Source organism: Triturus cristatus, chromosome 12 (assembly GCF_964204655.1).
Source record: "Triturus cristatus chromosome 12, aTriCri1.1, whole genome shotgun sequence".
In the NCBI taxonomy this organism is placed as follows: domain Eukaryota; kingdom Metazoa; phylum Chordata; class Amphibia; order Caudata; family Salamandridae; genus Triturus; species Triturus cristatus.
Window position 1 is genome coordinate 67,249,716 of NC_140595.1, and position 16,918 is coordinate 67,266,633.

Genomic DNA, 16,918 nt, shown 5'->3' on the forward strand with positions numbered 1-16,918 from the left:
GGAGAATGTTGCTTCCCTGGAAAACCTACCCATCCCTACTGAATGGCATGTGGAGGGAGGTCCTTCCAGGGAAGAGTTCTGCAAAGCTCAGGAAGAGTGTCCTACTCTCGAGGGGCTGCGGCAACAGGCCAAAGCCCAGGCAGCAGGAAACATTGCAGGGAGCTACCAGATTTACTGGGAGGATGGACTCCTCTACAGTGAGCCCAAGGCACCTGGACATGGATCATCCAGGGCCTTGGTGGTCCCTCAATGCTTTAGAGCCTTTCTTTTGGAACTGGCTCATGAGATACCATTGGCAGGACACCTAGGACAGGACAAGACCTTTGCCCGGCTTGTCCCCCACTTCTACTGGCCTCGAATGAAAGTGGCGTCTGATACATATTGTCGGACGTGTGTGTCCTGCCAAGCTAGTGGGAAAACAGGAGTGAAGCTTAAAGCTCCCCTGGAACCACTACCAGTCGTTAGCACCCCCTTTGAGAGGGTGGGCATCGACATTGTAGGGCCATTGGATCCACCAACTTCAGCTGGTCACCGGTTCATACTGGTATTGGTGGATCATGCCACACGGTACCCAGAGGCAATACCTCTGAGGACCATCACTGCACCTGCAGTGGCAAGGGCCCTGATGGAGATCTTCACCCGAGTGGGTTTCCCCAAGGAGGTTGTGTCCGACAGGGGGTCTAACTTCCTTTCAGCATACATGCGGGCTATGTGGAAGGAGTGCGGCGTTACCTATCGGTTCACCACTCCTTATCATCCACAAACCAATGGTCTTGTGGAAAGGTTTAACAAAACCTTGAAAGGTATGATACGGAGTCTACCTGAGAGCCTGCGGAGGAAATGGGACGTCCTCCTACCCTGTCTCTTGTTTTCCTACAGGGAGGTGCCACAGAAGGGAGTGGGCTTCAGCCCCTTCGAACTTTTGTACGGGCACCCTGTACGGGGACCTCTCAGCCTGGTGAAAGACGGATGGGAACAGACTCCCAGGAAGCTTCCCCAGGACGTGGTGAGTTACATGCTGGCCTTCCGGAGCCAAATGGCTAAGTTGTGGAAGCAAGCTTCAGACAACTTGGAGGCCAGCCAAGCAGTTATGAAAGAGTGGTATGACCACAACGCTCACCCAGTGGAACTGGAGCCTGGACAGAAAGTGTGGGTGATGGAACCTGGAGAGCTAAACGCCCTCCAGGACCGTTGGACAGGCCCCTTTGAGGTTTTGGAGAAAAAGGGGAAGTCCACCTATTTGGTGGATCTTAAGACCCCGAGGCAGCCCCACAGGGTGCTGCATGCCAATCGCCTCAAGCCACATCATGAGAGGCCCGAGGTTGTCTTAATGATGGTAACCGATGGAGCAGAGGAAGAAGAAAGTGAACCTCTCCCTGATCTTCTCTCGTCCCAAGAAAAGGATGGGTCGGTGGAGGGAGTTATTCTCTCGCCATCCCTAACTCCTGAACAGCGGAGTGATTGCCGCCAGATCCTGGAGCAATTTTCTTCTCTGTTCTCCCTTGTCCCGGGTAGGACCCACCTGTGTACCCATGACGTGGACACAGGAGACAGCCCACCTGTGAAGTCTAAAATCTACCGGCTGTCGGACAAGGTAAAGGCCAGCATCAAGAGTGAAGTCGCCAAGATGCTGGAGCTGGGAGTGATTGAACCTTCTGGAAGCCCTTGGTCTAGCCCGGTGGTTTTGGTACCAAAAGCTGCCCCACCAGGCACCACACCTGAATTGAGATTCTGTGTGGACTACCGAGGCTTGAACTCAGTGACCAAAACTGATGCACATCCTATCCCACGGGCGGATGAGCTGATTGACCGGCTGGGAGCTGCTCAATACTTAAGTACCTTTGACCTAACTTCAGGGTACTGGCAGATTTCCCTTACCGAGGAGGCGAAGGAAAGGTCAGCCTTCTCTACACCTGAGGGACACTACCAATTTCGGGTGATGCCCTTTGGGCTCAAGAATGCCCCTGCCACTTTTCAGCGGTTGGTGAACAGGGTCCTTTCTGGAATGGAAGCTTTTTCTGCTGCATACCTGGACGACGTTGCTGTCTTCAGTAGCAGCTGGGAGGACCATTTGCAGCATCTGCAAGCTGTTCTGCATGCCCTGCAACAGGCTGGATTGACAATCAAGGCCAGCAAGTGTCAGATCGGACAGGGGTCGGTGGTGTACTTAGGTCACTTGGTGGGCAGAGGGACGGTGCAGCCCCTCCAGGCAAAGATTGAGGCTATCATCGCCTGGGAGCCCCCCCAAGACTCAAACAGAGGTCCGAGCCTTCCTGGGCCTCACTGGATACTACCGTCGCTTCGTGAAGGGGTATGGCACTATCGTGGCCCCCCTCACGGAGCTTACTTCCCAGAAGCAACCCCGACGGGTAGTCTGGACGGAGGCTTGCCAGCGAGCCTTCATGACCTTGAAACAAGCATTGTGTTCCGCTCCCATTCTCAAGGCCCCTGATTTTGCTAGAGAATTCATTGTCCAAACAGATGCGTCAGAACATGGCATTGGGGCAGTGTTATCGCAGCTAAATGATGAGGGCCTGGATCAACCCGTGGTCTTCCTGTCCAGGAGACTACTCCCCAGGGAAAGGAGGTGGAGTACAATTGAGCGAGAAGCCTTTGCGGTGGTTTGGGCTCTGAAGAAGCTGCGACCATACCTGTTTGGTTCGCACTTCCTAGTTCAGACTGACCATCGCCCCCTTCGTTGGCTGATGCAAATGAAGGGGGAGAATCCCAAGTTGCTAAGGTGGTCCATCTCCCTACAGGGAATGGACTTCAGGGTGGAACACCGACCTGGGGCGGACCATGCCAACGCAGACGGTCTATCCAGGTATTTCCGCCTTAGTGATGAGGACTCCCAAGGGGTTGGGTAGTTCTCCCCACTTTCAGCTGGGGGGGACGCGTGTTAGACCTGTCTGCTTCTGGGAAGACTAACCACCATGATTTATTTTTTGTTTTCCCCCTTAGCCTCCCAGGGTTTCTATTTTTATTTTTACATGTGTCCATCAGGAGTTTTCAATGCTGTCAGGGGGCTAGGTGCTCCTTGGCGATGACGCCATTTTTCCCTCATAACCTGTGAGGCCTAGTCAGGCCCCTTGAAAATCTAGGGACATCCAGAAACCTAAAATGGTGGCCACCAACTGCCATAACGGACACTACTGGAAAACAGGCCATAGGCTAACATAGGGAATTTTCTAGAAGCAACCAGTGACTTCTGCAGGTCCCAGGCCACCCTATAAAAGGCCAGTGACCAGCAGCCATTTTGTGCATTTCTTGGAATGTCCAGTGTGGAGAGAGGCGACTGGAGGAGGAGGATTGTGCACCAGTTGTGACAAGATCGACCTGCGGGGCCGGCTGTCGCTTTACTGGGAAGTGCCCCCACCTTGGCTGACCAAACCCCACTGTTTCAGCAATCATCTTCAAGTTATCAGAGACTCTGCGACGAGTCTGTTAAGGACTGACATCCCTGAAGTGTGGCTACCAGGGATCTGTTCGACCCATCCTGAAGGTCGTGAGTATAGAGTACAATTGAGACCCAGCCCAAGCTAACTGACCCTAGATTCAGGGGGTAACAGACAAAGATACGCGTGACTGCAGCGCCCCAGTTCAACACCCTCCCCTGTGGGTGAAAGCGGCAGAACCAGCTGTCGTCCCTACCTGGAAGCGACGCTGCCGCCGAGAGCATTTCCTGACGTGAGGGCATCGGAAGAGGGAGAGCCCATCTGTCTTGCCTCGTCATTTGAAGAGCTCCGTTGAGGCGCCGGAAGAGGCGGGAAGCGAAGCAGAGCCCAGCTGATCGCCTGCGAGGTGGTGAGGAACGCCGTCGCATCGGACGAGGTGCGCAGAGCCGGAACCGGCAAGAAGGACCCAGCGCGTCGAAAGAGGCGGGCGCTAGGCGGAGTCAGGAGAGGCCGGTCGCGTCATCGGAGGTGCGTCAAGGCAAAGCTCCAGCCAGCGGTAACATCGAAGAGGCAGAAGCGCCGCATCGGTCACCTCTGTGAAGCGCCTCGGTCTGAGGTAGGCTTCTCTGACACGCCTCGACATCTGCGGGAAGACTTCCCTGGCACCGCGTGACCCGGGCAACACCAGCTGCATTGACCAGAGCCTAAAAGTAAGCCGGGTAGAGAGGGAGCGGGAGGCGGAAGCATCGGGTGTCTAAAGACATCAAAGCGGGGGATTTCAAAACAAGGCAATTGACTTGAAAGCCGCCAGAACTATATACGAGGAACTGAGTTACAGAACTGCCCAGACCACTTAAAATCTATCTCCTAACTAGATAAGAGGGGGAGAGCGGTGTGCAGGGAAAATTACAAGGCTCACTAGTAAAAACCCTTATAGCCTGTTATTAATTGAGGAAGTAGAACCTCCACCAGTAAGGTGCAGCCTGTGAATTGACCAGGGGGGAACCTTGTTGATTCTGCTTTGTCTTCTTTTAGCCACATGGCTGGGGGTTTATGCTGAGAAGATCCACCCCTGTGGTAGAGGTCTGTTGAGTTGAGAAGAAGGCTAAGAGCTGAGGGGTAATGTACCTGCTTAAGAGTGGTTAAATAACATATTGAAACTGTAGAGTGCAATCTCCTATCTGTAACCTCATAGTGGAGTAGTGTATTGTATCATAGACAGCCACTTATCACAAATGTAATGTACCTTTGAATCTCATATATTGACCGGGAAAAGTATTGAATGTGATTTGAAATCTATGAGAACTGTATAAATTAATTATACACGGCTTTTATTCTAAACAAGAACAAGAAAGTATATTATTTTTATAAAAGGTAACGGTATTTTTCCAAACAGAGGTGTTGTGTCTTTATTTTAGTGGTTCATCACTGTGTTACTGTGGGTAAGACTTGTAAGTACTTAGCCAACGCCTTGAGCTGTAGACCACTACTGTGCCAGGCTACCATATGTGGGCTTGGGTAAGCTAGGTCCAACAGAGTACTTATGGATAAAGGCACATTAGCTGAAGAAATACTGAAGGCCTGAGATTGCAAGATAAAGAAGATATGCCCATGCCATCTCGAAGCACTACACACAATTTCGTTTTGAGGAAGATATTGGCTTCCTTCATTATCTGCCTACACTCTGGTCACTGGTTCAAGAAACTATAAAGCAGAACTTCCTATGAGGGCAATGGAGTTAAAACGATGTCAGGCCCAGATGGACTTCTTGGTGGAACATGTTGGTCTGGTCTTGTAATTGAAAAAAAACTGTGAGGTTCATGAGTTTTGAAAAACTGATGGGGGTGAGTCAGGTCTTTATCAGGTGGCGACCTACACTATGGACCTATGGTTAGTCAAGCATTGTGTGAATGACTTGCTGTAATCTAGCGTGAGACATCTCACTGAAGGTATACACATAAACTGGTCGAGCATTGTGAAGGGGCTCTCATCTGATTTGTAGGTGTTGGTGTCAGAGGCTTTTTTGTCTGGTGGCTTTAATGGTGGGAATGATGTGAGAAGACCGTGTGGGAGGTTTGTTACTGTTTGGCGGGTGTCTTGTGTGTGCATGGGCTTGACCTTTCATAAGGAAAGATCCTGCTTTATTATCCCTATGCAGTGTTGAAGTGTAGTGTGTTGGCATTTCTCATACCATCCACCACTCAGAACTCGGGCAATAAACAATGCTGTTAACCTGCTATTCTTAAACACATTTAAGTTTGATGCACTGGCTCTGTAGCGCAACAAGGTCTTAAGAAATGCATTGTTTACATGAATGGAGCACGATGTGAAGCAAAGGTTCCCATAATCTACCACCTTGCACTATGCATCAATTGCTGTATTAGACCCTGCAAGATATCTAGGTGTGACAGCGGCACGCTGAGCCATTGTTAAGCAGTTTGATGCTTCCCAAAAGATGAGCCAGCTAAAGGAACGCTCCCCGTCGAGTCCCATTTCCAGTCCATTAGTGTTACTGGAGGTTAGTCGAGTATATTTAAAAGTTACATGAATTCCTATTTACCTGTAAGATTTTCTGTAGCTGTTTGTGATTCTCTACCACCAAGATGTTAGCTTCACAGTTCTCTGCTACATACTGGCAAGCTTCAGGCGAATTGGTGGTATAGATTCCAACTGCAAAACCACTGTATAAAAAAAAGACACATGAACTGAAATCCTTACAGAAGTCAGGGGAGATTTAAAAAAACACAACGGGATGACAATTCAACAGCCATCATTGTCCACTTTATGTGAAACTGTTAAAACAGTGACTGTAATTAAATGAGCATCGCAGTTTAAAGCTGGTGCAATAGCTGGGTCAGTTAAGTGCCTTCTGGCAGATTAATTAAGTTTTGATTTATTTCTAAAGTATCAACACCATGCAGCAATTCTGACTCAAGTATTTGCTAAAAACTCTTATTGAAGAGATCTGTAGATCATAGCCAAGTGCATGATTTCAATTTAGATCTCTTTATAATGATTGCACCAAAAATGCTTTAGGTCAAGTCCTTTGGTTAAAACGGCTGCATTAAATTATAATGAAAGAATTCGTAAGACACAAACCCCTGTTAAAATGTGGTCACAGTGTGGCATTTACCATTGTAACTAGATGTTCTTTAATACGATATGGTGGATTGAAGCCATGCAGAGCATGAAATATTACAACACCCACACTAATTAGATACCTGCGGAAAGAGCTGTCTTACCCTGCTAGGATGGATCCAATATCAGCAATGAACCACTCTGCAGAGTTAAATCCCAGAATACCGACTCCATGGTAACGCTCCAGCCCCAGCTGTAAACAAAAACACCGTACGTTAGATTAATCGCGAGGGGTTGAGAAGCTATCCAATAACATAGATACTTTCTAAGACATCTGTCTGCTAATTACAGATCAACCTCATAAGAATATTTTTATAAGGAGTAAATAAATCACAGTAGATTTAAAAGAAATATGATCAACATCAGCCCAAGTGCAGGAAGCCCCGCCCACGCCACATCAGTGAATTTCCTTAGGCTCCATGGTATTTGGTAGGAGCAGAACTTACTAGGTTTTGAATTGCAGCACACATGTGCAGGCTGTAATTATACTCCTAACCTTTCACACATATAGACCCAGCTACATTTATGCGTCCAATTTTTTCTGGCGACTGGCACTGGGGTATCTAATTACCGATTGGAGGGAGGCGAATCACTACACTGTACATTTTCCCTGGCTGATCTGATGACTTCGAAATAAGTCCTGGAATGTCCCCTTTGGCTTTAGGCCACAGGGGACGTACCAGTACTCTGGTCCTGCTCACCAATTCAACCAGGGAAAATGGATAAGAAAACAAGTTACTTACCTGTAACTACAGTTATCCAGTATTGGTATCTTTCATAGATTCACATGCCTGAATCATTCCCCGTCGCCGAGGCGGGAGTCTCCGTAGATAAAAAAGTAGTGCCAAAAAATAATTAGTAGTAGTAGTAGTAGGCCCAAAGAGAAAAGGCCCTAAGGCCTATATCTTAGAAGCCTATCTACCTTGTTATGTAAAATAACCCAAGAATTGGTAGCAACCAATCAGACATCAGCACCCTTCTAGAACCCTCTCAGCAGAGCCAGCTCTCCTCAGATTTTCCTAGCACGAGTGGGAAGCTTATATCCCAAACATAGAGAACTGACTCTGCGGGGAGGAGGGTGGGTGCATGTGAATCTATGAAAGATACCAATACTGGATAACTGTAGTTACAGGTAAGTAACTTGTTTTCTTATCCAGTATTGGGGTATCTTTCATAGATTCACATGCCTGAATCAGAGTAGCAAGCAGTATGCCAAGCATACAGTCGTTTGCGGATGGTGGGAGACTATTGCTGATACACTCCCAATTACGCCCGCAACTTGATAAGTAGAAGGCATAAGATGTTTTCTGTTAAAATTCAAACATCTAGCTTACATAAAGAAAAGACAATGTAGCTTAAAATATAGCAATTATAAACAGTAAATTGAAGAAACATATATAAATATCTGACCTTAGTTTAACAGATGCTGAAGGACGGCTTGTCCTACCGCTGTATCCTCCTGCAGAGTAGATTGCAGACAGTAGTGCTTCGTGAATGTGTGAACATTCCTCCACGTTGCAGCACGACAAATATTCTCCAAGGATACTCCTGCGAACAATGCAGTAGATGCTGCCATAGTTCTAGTAGAATGCGCCTTGACCTTTCTTTGTAATGGTTTATTGGCTTTATCATGACAAAAATGAATTGTAGAAGCCAACCATCTGGCTATAGTCGCTTTAGTCACAGCAGACCCAAGTGTAGCTTGACCATAAGCTACAAGCAATTGATTGGACCGCCTGATGTCCTTCGTCCTTTGCAAGTAAAATTTCAGACAGCGTTTTATATCCAGTGAATGCAACGCTCGCTCAGCTGGAGTGGCTGGATTTGGGAAGAAAACCTTTAGTTTCACTGGCTCATTTAAGTGGAACTGAGTCGGAACTTTAGGGATGAATCGTGGATTTGTCCTGAGAGTAACAAAGTCTTTGGAGAACTGCAAAAAGGGTTCTGAGATGGTGAACGCTTGAATCTCACTGACTCTTCGAGCCGATGTAAGAGCCAAAAGAATAGCTACCTTCCATGTTAAAAATTTTAGCTCAGCCTTGTGAATAGGTTCAAAAGGCCTTTTCATCAATTGAGCTAGAACTGTGTTCAACTCCCACTCTGGAGGAGATGCACGAATTGGTGGAAAAACGCGGAATAGCCCCTTCATAAATTGTTTTATTAATGAAGAGGAACAGAGCGAAGATTTAGAGGTACTCTTCCTGAATCTTGATAGAGCCGCAAGATGAACTTTAATTGATGAAAATGCAAGTCCCGATTTGGCTAGGGATAACAAATAAGGAAGGATTTGCTCTACTGGAGCTTGTAAAGGATGGACATCCTTCCCCTCGCACCAATGACAAAATCGTTTCCACTTCAAACGATAAGTTTTTAAAGTACTTTGTGCGCGTGACTTAGATAGAATCTCACGGCATTCCTGTGAAATGGTTAGATCTTTGTATTCTAGGAAATCAGGAGCCATGCGTGCAAGTGCAGCGACTGTGGATCTGGATGGAGTATTTGACCCCTTTCCCTTGTCAACATCGTCATTGTTGGTATTAGACGGATGGAGCTGTGAGCTAGAAGAAGCAGCTCCTGGAACCAATATTGCCTTGGCCAACGGGGTGCAATCAGGATGAGGCGGCAATGTTCCATCTTCACTTTGCGGATCACTTTCGCAATTAGTGGTATCGGGGGAAAAACGTACGCACAAAGCCCTGACCATCTCATGGACAGGGCATTTCCTCTTGATCCCTGTTGAGGGAATCTGCTTGCGTAATAGCGGCATTTCTTGTTTTCCCTTGTAGCAAACAAATCCAGTGCCGGTTTGCCCCATGACTGAAAAATTTCGTCTAGTTGCTTCTGCTCTATCTCCCATTCGTGACAGCCTGCCAGGGATCTGCTTAGGTTGTCGGCCAACGTGTTGTGAAGGCCCCTGACGTGCTCTGCTCGTAAGGATATCTTGTGTGTTGTAAGCCATTCCCATAGTTCCTGAGCTTCCTGCGAAAGGGACAGTGACCTCGTTCCTCCCTGTTTGTTGACGTAATACATGCTGGTAGTGTTGTCCGTTCGGACCAGCACTGAGGCCCCTGCAATCCTCGGGAGGAACGCCTGCAGAGTGAGAAAAATGGCGCGAAGCTCCAGTCTGTTGATATGTTGTTGGCGGTATTCCTGGGACCATCGTCCCTGAATCTGTAGATCTTGGAGATGTCCTCCCCACCCCTCCATGGAGGCGTCTGTTGTTACCACGAATTCTGGAGGAAATGTTAGAAAAGAAAGGCCCAAAGTCAGGTTTTCCATCCGTGACCACCAATGCAGAGAGACTCTCATGTGAGGTGTTATCCTGATGGAGTCGTTGAACGACCCCAAGGCCTGTTTCCATTGTAGATGCAACTGTTCCTGCAGAGGTCTCATTCGGAGCCTTGCTAAAGGTACAAGATTTATAGTTGAAGAACACATCCCCAGCAGAGACGCAAACCTCCGGACAGAAACTGACTTTCTTCTTGCGATTGAAAGTGCTAGCTTTTGTAAATGAAGTTGACGTTCCTCTGACAAGAATGCCTTGCATTGTTTGGTGTCCAGCATTGCTCCCAGAAACTGAATTCTCTGTAGAGGGAGCAGTTGAGATTTGCTGTTGTTGAGAGTGAGGCCTAAGTTTGAGAATAGACTTAGGCATGCTGAAACTGCCTCTACGGTAGTCTGCTTCGAAGGGCCTTTGAGCAGCCAGTCGTCCAGGTACGGAAATACCTGTATTCCCTGTGACCTTAGAGTCGCTGCTACTGGTGCAAGACACTTTGTAAAAATTCTTGGAGCAGATTTCAGTCCGAACGGAAGGACTTTGAACTGATAGTGGACGCCAGCCACTACAAATCGCAGGTACTTGCGATGCTTGGGAAGGATAGGAATGTGGAAGTACGCGTCCTCCATGTCCAGAGAAGCCATAAAATCCCCCTTGTTTAGGCAGCTCAACACTTCGGCCAGTGTAACCATCCGAACACTCTGCTTCTTTAGAAATTTGTTGAGCTTGCGGAGATCCAGAATCGGGCGCCACTCCCCTGACTTTTTCTTTATGAGGAAAAATCGAGAATAGAACCCGGTTCCCTTCTGGGGCGAAGGAACTTTCTCTATTGCGTTCTTGCGGAGCATTATTAAAGCTTCTTTGAACAATGAGTGAAGACGAGGGGGAGGGGGACCCCTGGGCGGGGCAGTAGGGGGTTGTTTTGAGAACTCCAGGGTGTGACCGTTTCTGACTAAGTCGATGACCCAACGATCCGAGGTGATCTCCTCCCAATTGTGAGCAAAAGCGGTTATCTTTGCTCCTACTGGGAGGGAAGGAGGGATGACTGGCGTCCAGCGTAACTCATTGCTTCTTGTTGGCGTCGCGACCCTGATTGTTCGATCGCCTTCTTCCTCCCTGACGAGAGAAACTATTCGAGGAAGATTGCCTGTAAGATGATCGTCCATAAGGCTGTCTATATTGAGACTGATATTGTCTATTTTGCTGACTTTGATAATTTCCCCTTGAAACAAAGCCTCGACCTCTTGCACCACGGAAAGATCCCCATTTGTATTGGAGAGCAGCTAGTGACTTAGCTGTATCCGTATCAGTCTTGATTGCTAGGAGGGCCTCGTCTATATGTTTCCCAAACAAGGATTCTCCATCATAGGCCATATCAATGATCTTGGCTTGAACCTCTGGCCTAAAAGATGTTGCTTTAAGCCATCCTTGACGCCTAAGAACTGCTGCCCCTGCAAGCTGCCTAAAGTTGGTATTTGCAATATCAAGAGCACAGTCTATGATCTCTGATGCGGCTCGTTCTCCCTCTTGAAGTATTTTCCTTGCCTCTTGTTGACGATCCTCAGGAATGAGGTCTATAAATTCAGAGAATTCTGACCACATCTGGCGGTCATAGCGACCAAGAATGGCCAAGGAGTTTGTGTTAAATGGTAGCGGCAGTTTCAGTCGATAATCTTTCAAGTATTTGCCCGGCGGTAATCGCCTCTCATACCACTCGATAATTTACCAATAAAAGAGGCAGGCGCCGGAGACTGGAAGGCAGGAAACAAAGTTTTATTCCGTCGGAGCAGAACACATCAGATCAGACAGCAAGGTATCGTCACGAGGTGCTCTAACTGCATCTCTGAGACCTGGTCTCTTATACACTGGTTTATTGCTTTATTACACATAGTATATTCTTGAGATTCCCTTGATGCCTGAAAGAACATCCCCTGAAGCCCCGGCTCAGATCCGATCCCACACATAGATACAGTAGAAGTTCCCACCCTACCCGCAGTGGGAGATGGCTATCGCGCAGCAGGGAATTCCGCTAATTCCCGGGGGTGTGTGCAGCCGGCCGGGTCTCAGAGGGTAGGGGTTTTGATCTACTGTAATCCCTTTGATGTGGGGTGTTTCCCTTACAGTAGGGGCAATAAACTGCATCCGCAGGGCTAGGTGATGGCCTGGGACCAGTTCAGACAATGGGGCGCAGAGGAAGGGGGTTATCAAAGGAGAGGCATGACCATGTATGGGTTGTCGGTTGGAAGTGGTTCCGTAGCAGGGTCGCGCAGAAGGAGAGGGTTTATGGTCTGTATGAGAGAGCGGGGGTGGCCAGCGCGCGGGGGATGCTTGCAGCGCCAGGGGAAAGCGCTGGCGGTCGAGAGTGAGCGGGGAGAGAGTGGGGTGCCTAAAATGGCAGCCGTGCGTTCGCTTGTGCGTGGTGCTGGGGAGGGGCAAGATGGCGCAGATAATGTTCAGTTTGCGAGCTAAATTTCCACATTTGCAGCCTTGATAGAAGTTGCCGCCATCGTAGAGAACTTCTTGCCGATCAGATCCAATCTTCGCCCTTCTCTATCCGGCGGCGTCGATATCGGCATAGCCGGATTTTTGGACTTTTGTTGAGCAGCCTGTGATATAACGGAATCTGGTCGGGGATGACCGATGAGACAGGAGGGCGTCTCTGGAGGAGCACGATATTTCTTATCAATACGAGGGAGGACCGCAGGTACAGAAGCAGGTGTTTTCATAATTTTTAACCCCTCATTCCAAATAAAATCGATGATGGGAATTGCTCTGGTAATTTTCCTTTGCTCCTCCTTAAAGTCATGGAGGAAACAATCCGTATGCTCCACAGTGACTGGTAATTGAAACCTGACTGCTGCACGCTGCATTAAATTGTGAAAGCCACCTATATCCTCTGGAGGCGAATCCGATGGTTGTGGAATAGGTGGAGAAGGCATGGGAATAATGTAATCATCCCAAGGATCCAGATTGGTGTCTTTATCCGGTACTTCACCCTCTTCGATATCTTCCTCATCAGTGGAAATGGTATCATGGTGCGATTGTGTACCCGAACCAGCAGGGTGAATCGGCGAATTTGGCATGTCCGTGTGCGACTCTTCCGTCGGTTGTATATTAGGAAGAGGTTGTTGTGGAGGAAAGCGTTGGCGGTAATCCGCCAGCATGGCCTGAAGGTCCTGAATCAGTGTAGGCGGGAGATGACTTGATTCTCTACGATCCCAATCCCTTGAGGGATGCCTGTAAACTGGTGCAGCAAGGCCTTCCTGGTAAGCATGCTCATGGTAGTCATCCTCCTCATCCATCTCCTGACACTTAATATGCAACTCCGAGGGGTGCCTAGCTATCCCGAAAGGACCCTCATCATCCTCCTCTTCATAATCATCCCCTTCTGTATACGAGTCCAGGATATGCGAAGGCAGCAAAGGAGAAATATTGCTGTAATCCTGTTTATGAAAAGTCCTTAGCTGAATATGCGTGTACGCAATAGGCGTAACCTGGGTAGTTGGAATCGCTTTAAGGAAACCTCTCGTCGACGGGCTTCCCCTCATAGACGGACCTGTTGTCTTTTGAGGCGTCGACGGGATTGTCATTGTCGTCGACGGGAGAGTCATCGTCGACGGGATTGTCATTGTCGTCGACGGGGTCTTCGCCGTCGACGGGGTCTTCGCCGTCGACGGGGTCTTCGCCGTCGACGGGGTTGTCGTCGACGGGGTTGTCGTCGACGGGGTTGTCGTCGATGTTGTCATCGACGATGCTGACAGAACTTCCTTTAAGCTCGACGTCGACGCAATTGTCGACGGAGTCTTAGACGCCCTAGGAGACATGATAGGTGACGATATCGAAGTAGTGGAGACTGTAGCCGTCGACAGAGGAGCCGCAGAAGTCACAGAGATAGTATAAGATGATCCCACTGACAAAGTCTTAACCTGAGATTTACTCACGGTTTTTGTAGTTGAAGACTTCTTGGATCTGTCAGAGTCTTGTGACTTCTGTGAATGGTCAGAAGTTACATGAGAGGCCTTATGATGTTTTCTCCCTTCACTGGAAGAACTATCAATTGATCTAGCTCTCTTGCTAGATGTCGAGGCCTTGTCATCCTCCTCAGCCGAGGAAGATTTCAACCATAACAAAACTCTTGCCTCTCTGTCCCTTAAGATCTTAGGAGGGAAAGTCCGGCAAATTCTACAGTCCTTAGCAACATGCTTAGGATGTAGACAATAAATACACTCCTCATGCTGGTCGTCTACATGGACCCTCTTCTTATCACAGGTCCTGCAGGGTCTAAACAAAGCTTTTTTGTCAGACATGACTGAAGAAAAGAAGAAACTGAGTAGGCACTCAGGGAGACTCCCTTCCACACGACGTGCGGTGAAAATCTGAGGAGAGCTGGCTCTGCTGAGAGGGTTCTAGAAGGGTGCTGATGTCTGATTGGTTGCTACCAATTCTTGGGTTATTTTACATAGCAAGGTAGATAGGCTTCTAAGATATAGGCCTTAGGGCCTTTTCTCTTTGGGCCTACTACTACTACTACTACTACTAATTATTTTTTGGCACTACTTTATCTACCGAGACTCCCGCCTCGGCGACGGGGAATGATTCAGGCATGTGAATCTATGAAAGATACCCCAATACTGGATAATCCTAAATTTACCCCTCACATCGTATGAATGAACAAGTATGGCATGGCGAATCATCTCAGAATACTCAGGACACGCTATTGCGAAGGACCTAAAAGAGGAAAGGGCACTAAGGAATTTGCATAGGATTGACGGTACAACAGGCCCCACTGTAGGATGCTTCGTGGAGTGGGACAGCAGCATGGTCGAAGCAATACTGTCTTGCTAGGGTCTGCTGCTCCTCCACAGTTTTGTAACACAATTATTACATAGGGGAAAAGGAAGAAAAACGTAATATTGCTTGTAATCCTAGTTCTCCATCAACAGAATCTTTCTTCACCACTTCTGAAACTATGTGTAAATGTTTGCGAACACTAGCCAATCCTTAAACAGAAGTTGCAGAGCAGGTGCATGCACATTTTTGCACTTACCATAAATGTTTGAAAACATTACGAATTAAACCATTCAAACTTGTTTCAACTGCTGTCCACGCCCTAGTGAGCCAAACTGTTGCAACTACCACATACGTTCATGACACAAGTTATGTTGGGTTCAAAAATCCATACAACTTCACTGTTTGCAAACATCAAAGTCAGCTTGAGAAAACTTACACTCTGGAGACCCAAATACGTTAATTACCGCATTACTCACTGGAATAATACAATGATCAAATGTATGCAGCAAAACACCTGGAAACTTTGGAGGACAAGACCGTGGCTTCTGTTACAAATAGACTAGCTTTCTAATCACTGCAGTGCTGGCAAGTTTCTAGTGTGGAATTTCACTTGTGGGCCAACATGAGCACAGCATATTCAATCACACTGCAATCACGGTTTTGTACCCTGCAACAGCTCAAAGATGTATGAGTTCTAGTCTCCTGCATAGTTCGTCCACTCGGCCATGACTTTCCTTGTTTTTGCTCCATTTGGTTCAGACTGCCATACAGTTTTATTGCTGCTATTTGGTGGTCGTTCTTTGTCCTCCAGCTTACTGGAGCTGTTCGAAGACCTCTTTACTCTTTGGCTTTGTGGGCATCAGTCTCTGATCAATGTCTGATATAATCATAGTTTACACTGTCTTTGAGAAGACTTAGATTCACCGGATACTGAAACGTGTTTCACTATATAAATATATACTGTTTGCAGAAGGTTGTGATTCTTAGTCACTCCACATCTCAACTGAAGCTTGCCAGTGGCTTCTCGCACACCAAGGGAAAGTCAGCTGACTTTTTGAAAGACTTTGTGGAGTCAGGCTGACTTTCTATAAAATTCTACAATGACCTTAGATAAGGAAATTAATAATTTCTGCTTGGCTAGAAATCTATAGATTTGAATGGATAGTTTTCGCTTTTCTCTTGGATAGCTACCTGGAAAGGAGCCCATTATTGCCATGGTAGGTTGAAAAGAAGCTTACTTCTGGGTGTGGTAAGCCAAGCATTTAAAGATTTCGCTGTTTCAACATCTATTCGCCTCTTTTCTAGCATCTTATGCTTTAAATGGGGGGGCACATTTTTGGCATCAAACTGTAAGTCTGACTTTGACTTGGATAGCTTGGTGAAGGGAAGACATGGAAAACTACACTTATCTGCTCATATAGATGGACTCTTTGATGAACATATCTGTTACGTAAACTAGATCTTTACTAATGTGATGTTGACAATGTCTGCCTCCCTATCCTTATTAAGCTAGAAATCGAATTTCCACTGCCAATATTCAGTACATTTTTCTAGATTCTATTACTTTTGTACATCATAAGCAGCCATTACAACTGCTACCTGCATTTACCTGTAAATTAAATGTAAAGTGCAAGCAAAGGGTTCAGATAAGACTTTTTACCTGCTTTCACAGAGTTTAGCATCCTTAACTGAAGCAGAGGACAGATGAGTAGCAGATCTCTTCCCAATAACTGTGGTAATCAGTGCAGACTGAGTGGGAAAATTCCTTCATCACTTCAAACTGTTTATCCATGTGGGTCTTAGTTATTGTGTTTAAGGTTTGTGAAAAGTATGCGGCCTAGAGCAGATCGCAAAGGATTGATTCTTAAAGGGTTTCCATAATAAATTAAGACTGCCATGACAACGAAGGTGCCAGCCTAGTGGAAAAGGGGGTGTTAATGGCTGAAGGCAAGGAATCTTAATATCTAAACTGTAGGAAGGGGTGTTTCCATAATCTTCAGTACTGAAGCAGCAGATCAGGGAACAATGAACTGGTACCAGCAGCCCTGCGGGAGATACTCTTGGCCGCTGAAGTGTGGAATTTAACCAAACACTATCAGGCTTGCCAGGTTTTTGTCTTCAGTAATGTGATCAGACCCCGGATGCTCTGTGGGGGGGGGGGGGGGGGGGGGGTGAGTGGGGGGTGGGGGAGAGATGAGGTGTAATGAAGTTCTGAAGGAAGCAGAAAATCCAACAATTGTTGGGTCCACAAACCCGAGACCTAGGCTTGTAAAGTCCCATTAAATCAGCTGCTGAGAACTTCTATCGTGCAGTTTAA

At 47.3% G+C, this 16,918-nt stretch overlaps 1 protein-coding gene across 1 annotated transcript in view; it reads right to left on the minus strand.

Annotated features, from left to right (window-relative positions):
• Positions 1–16,918, minus strand: part of ACSBG2 (acyl-CoA synthetase bubblegum family member 2) — an 88,080-nt gene that overhangs the window by 34,210 nt on the left and 36,952 nt on the right. Inside the window, exons 5-6 of the mRNA XM_085638032.1 lie at positions 6,638–6,726; positions 5,956–6,076 (exon numbers count right to left, since the gene is read on the minus strand). Of these exons, the coding sequence (XP_085494158.1) occupies positions 5,956–6,076; positions 6,638–6,726 (210 nt within the window). The remainder of the gene's footprint in view (positions 1–5,955; positions 6,077–6,637; positions 6,727–16,918) is intronic.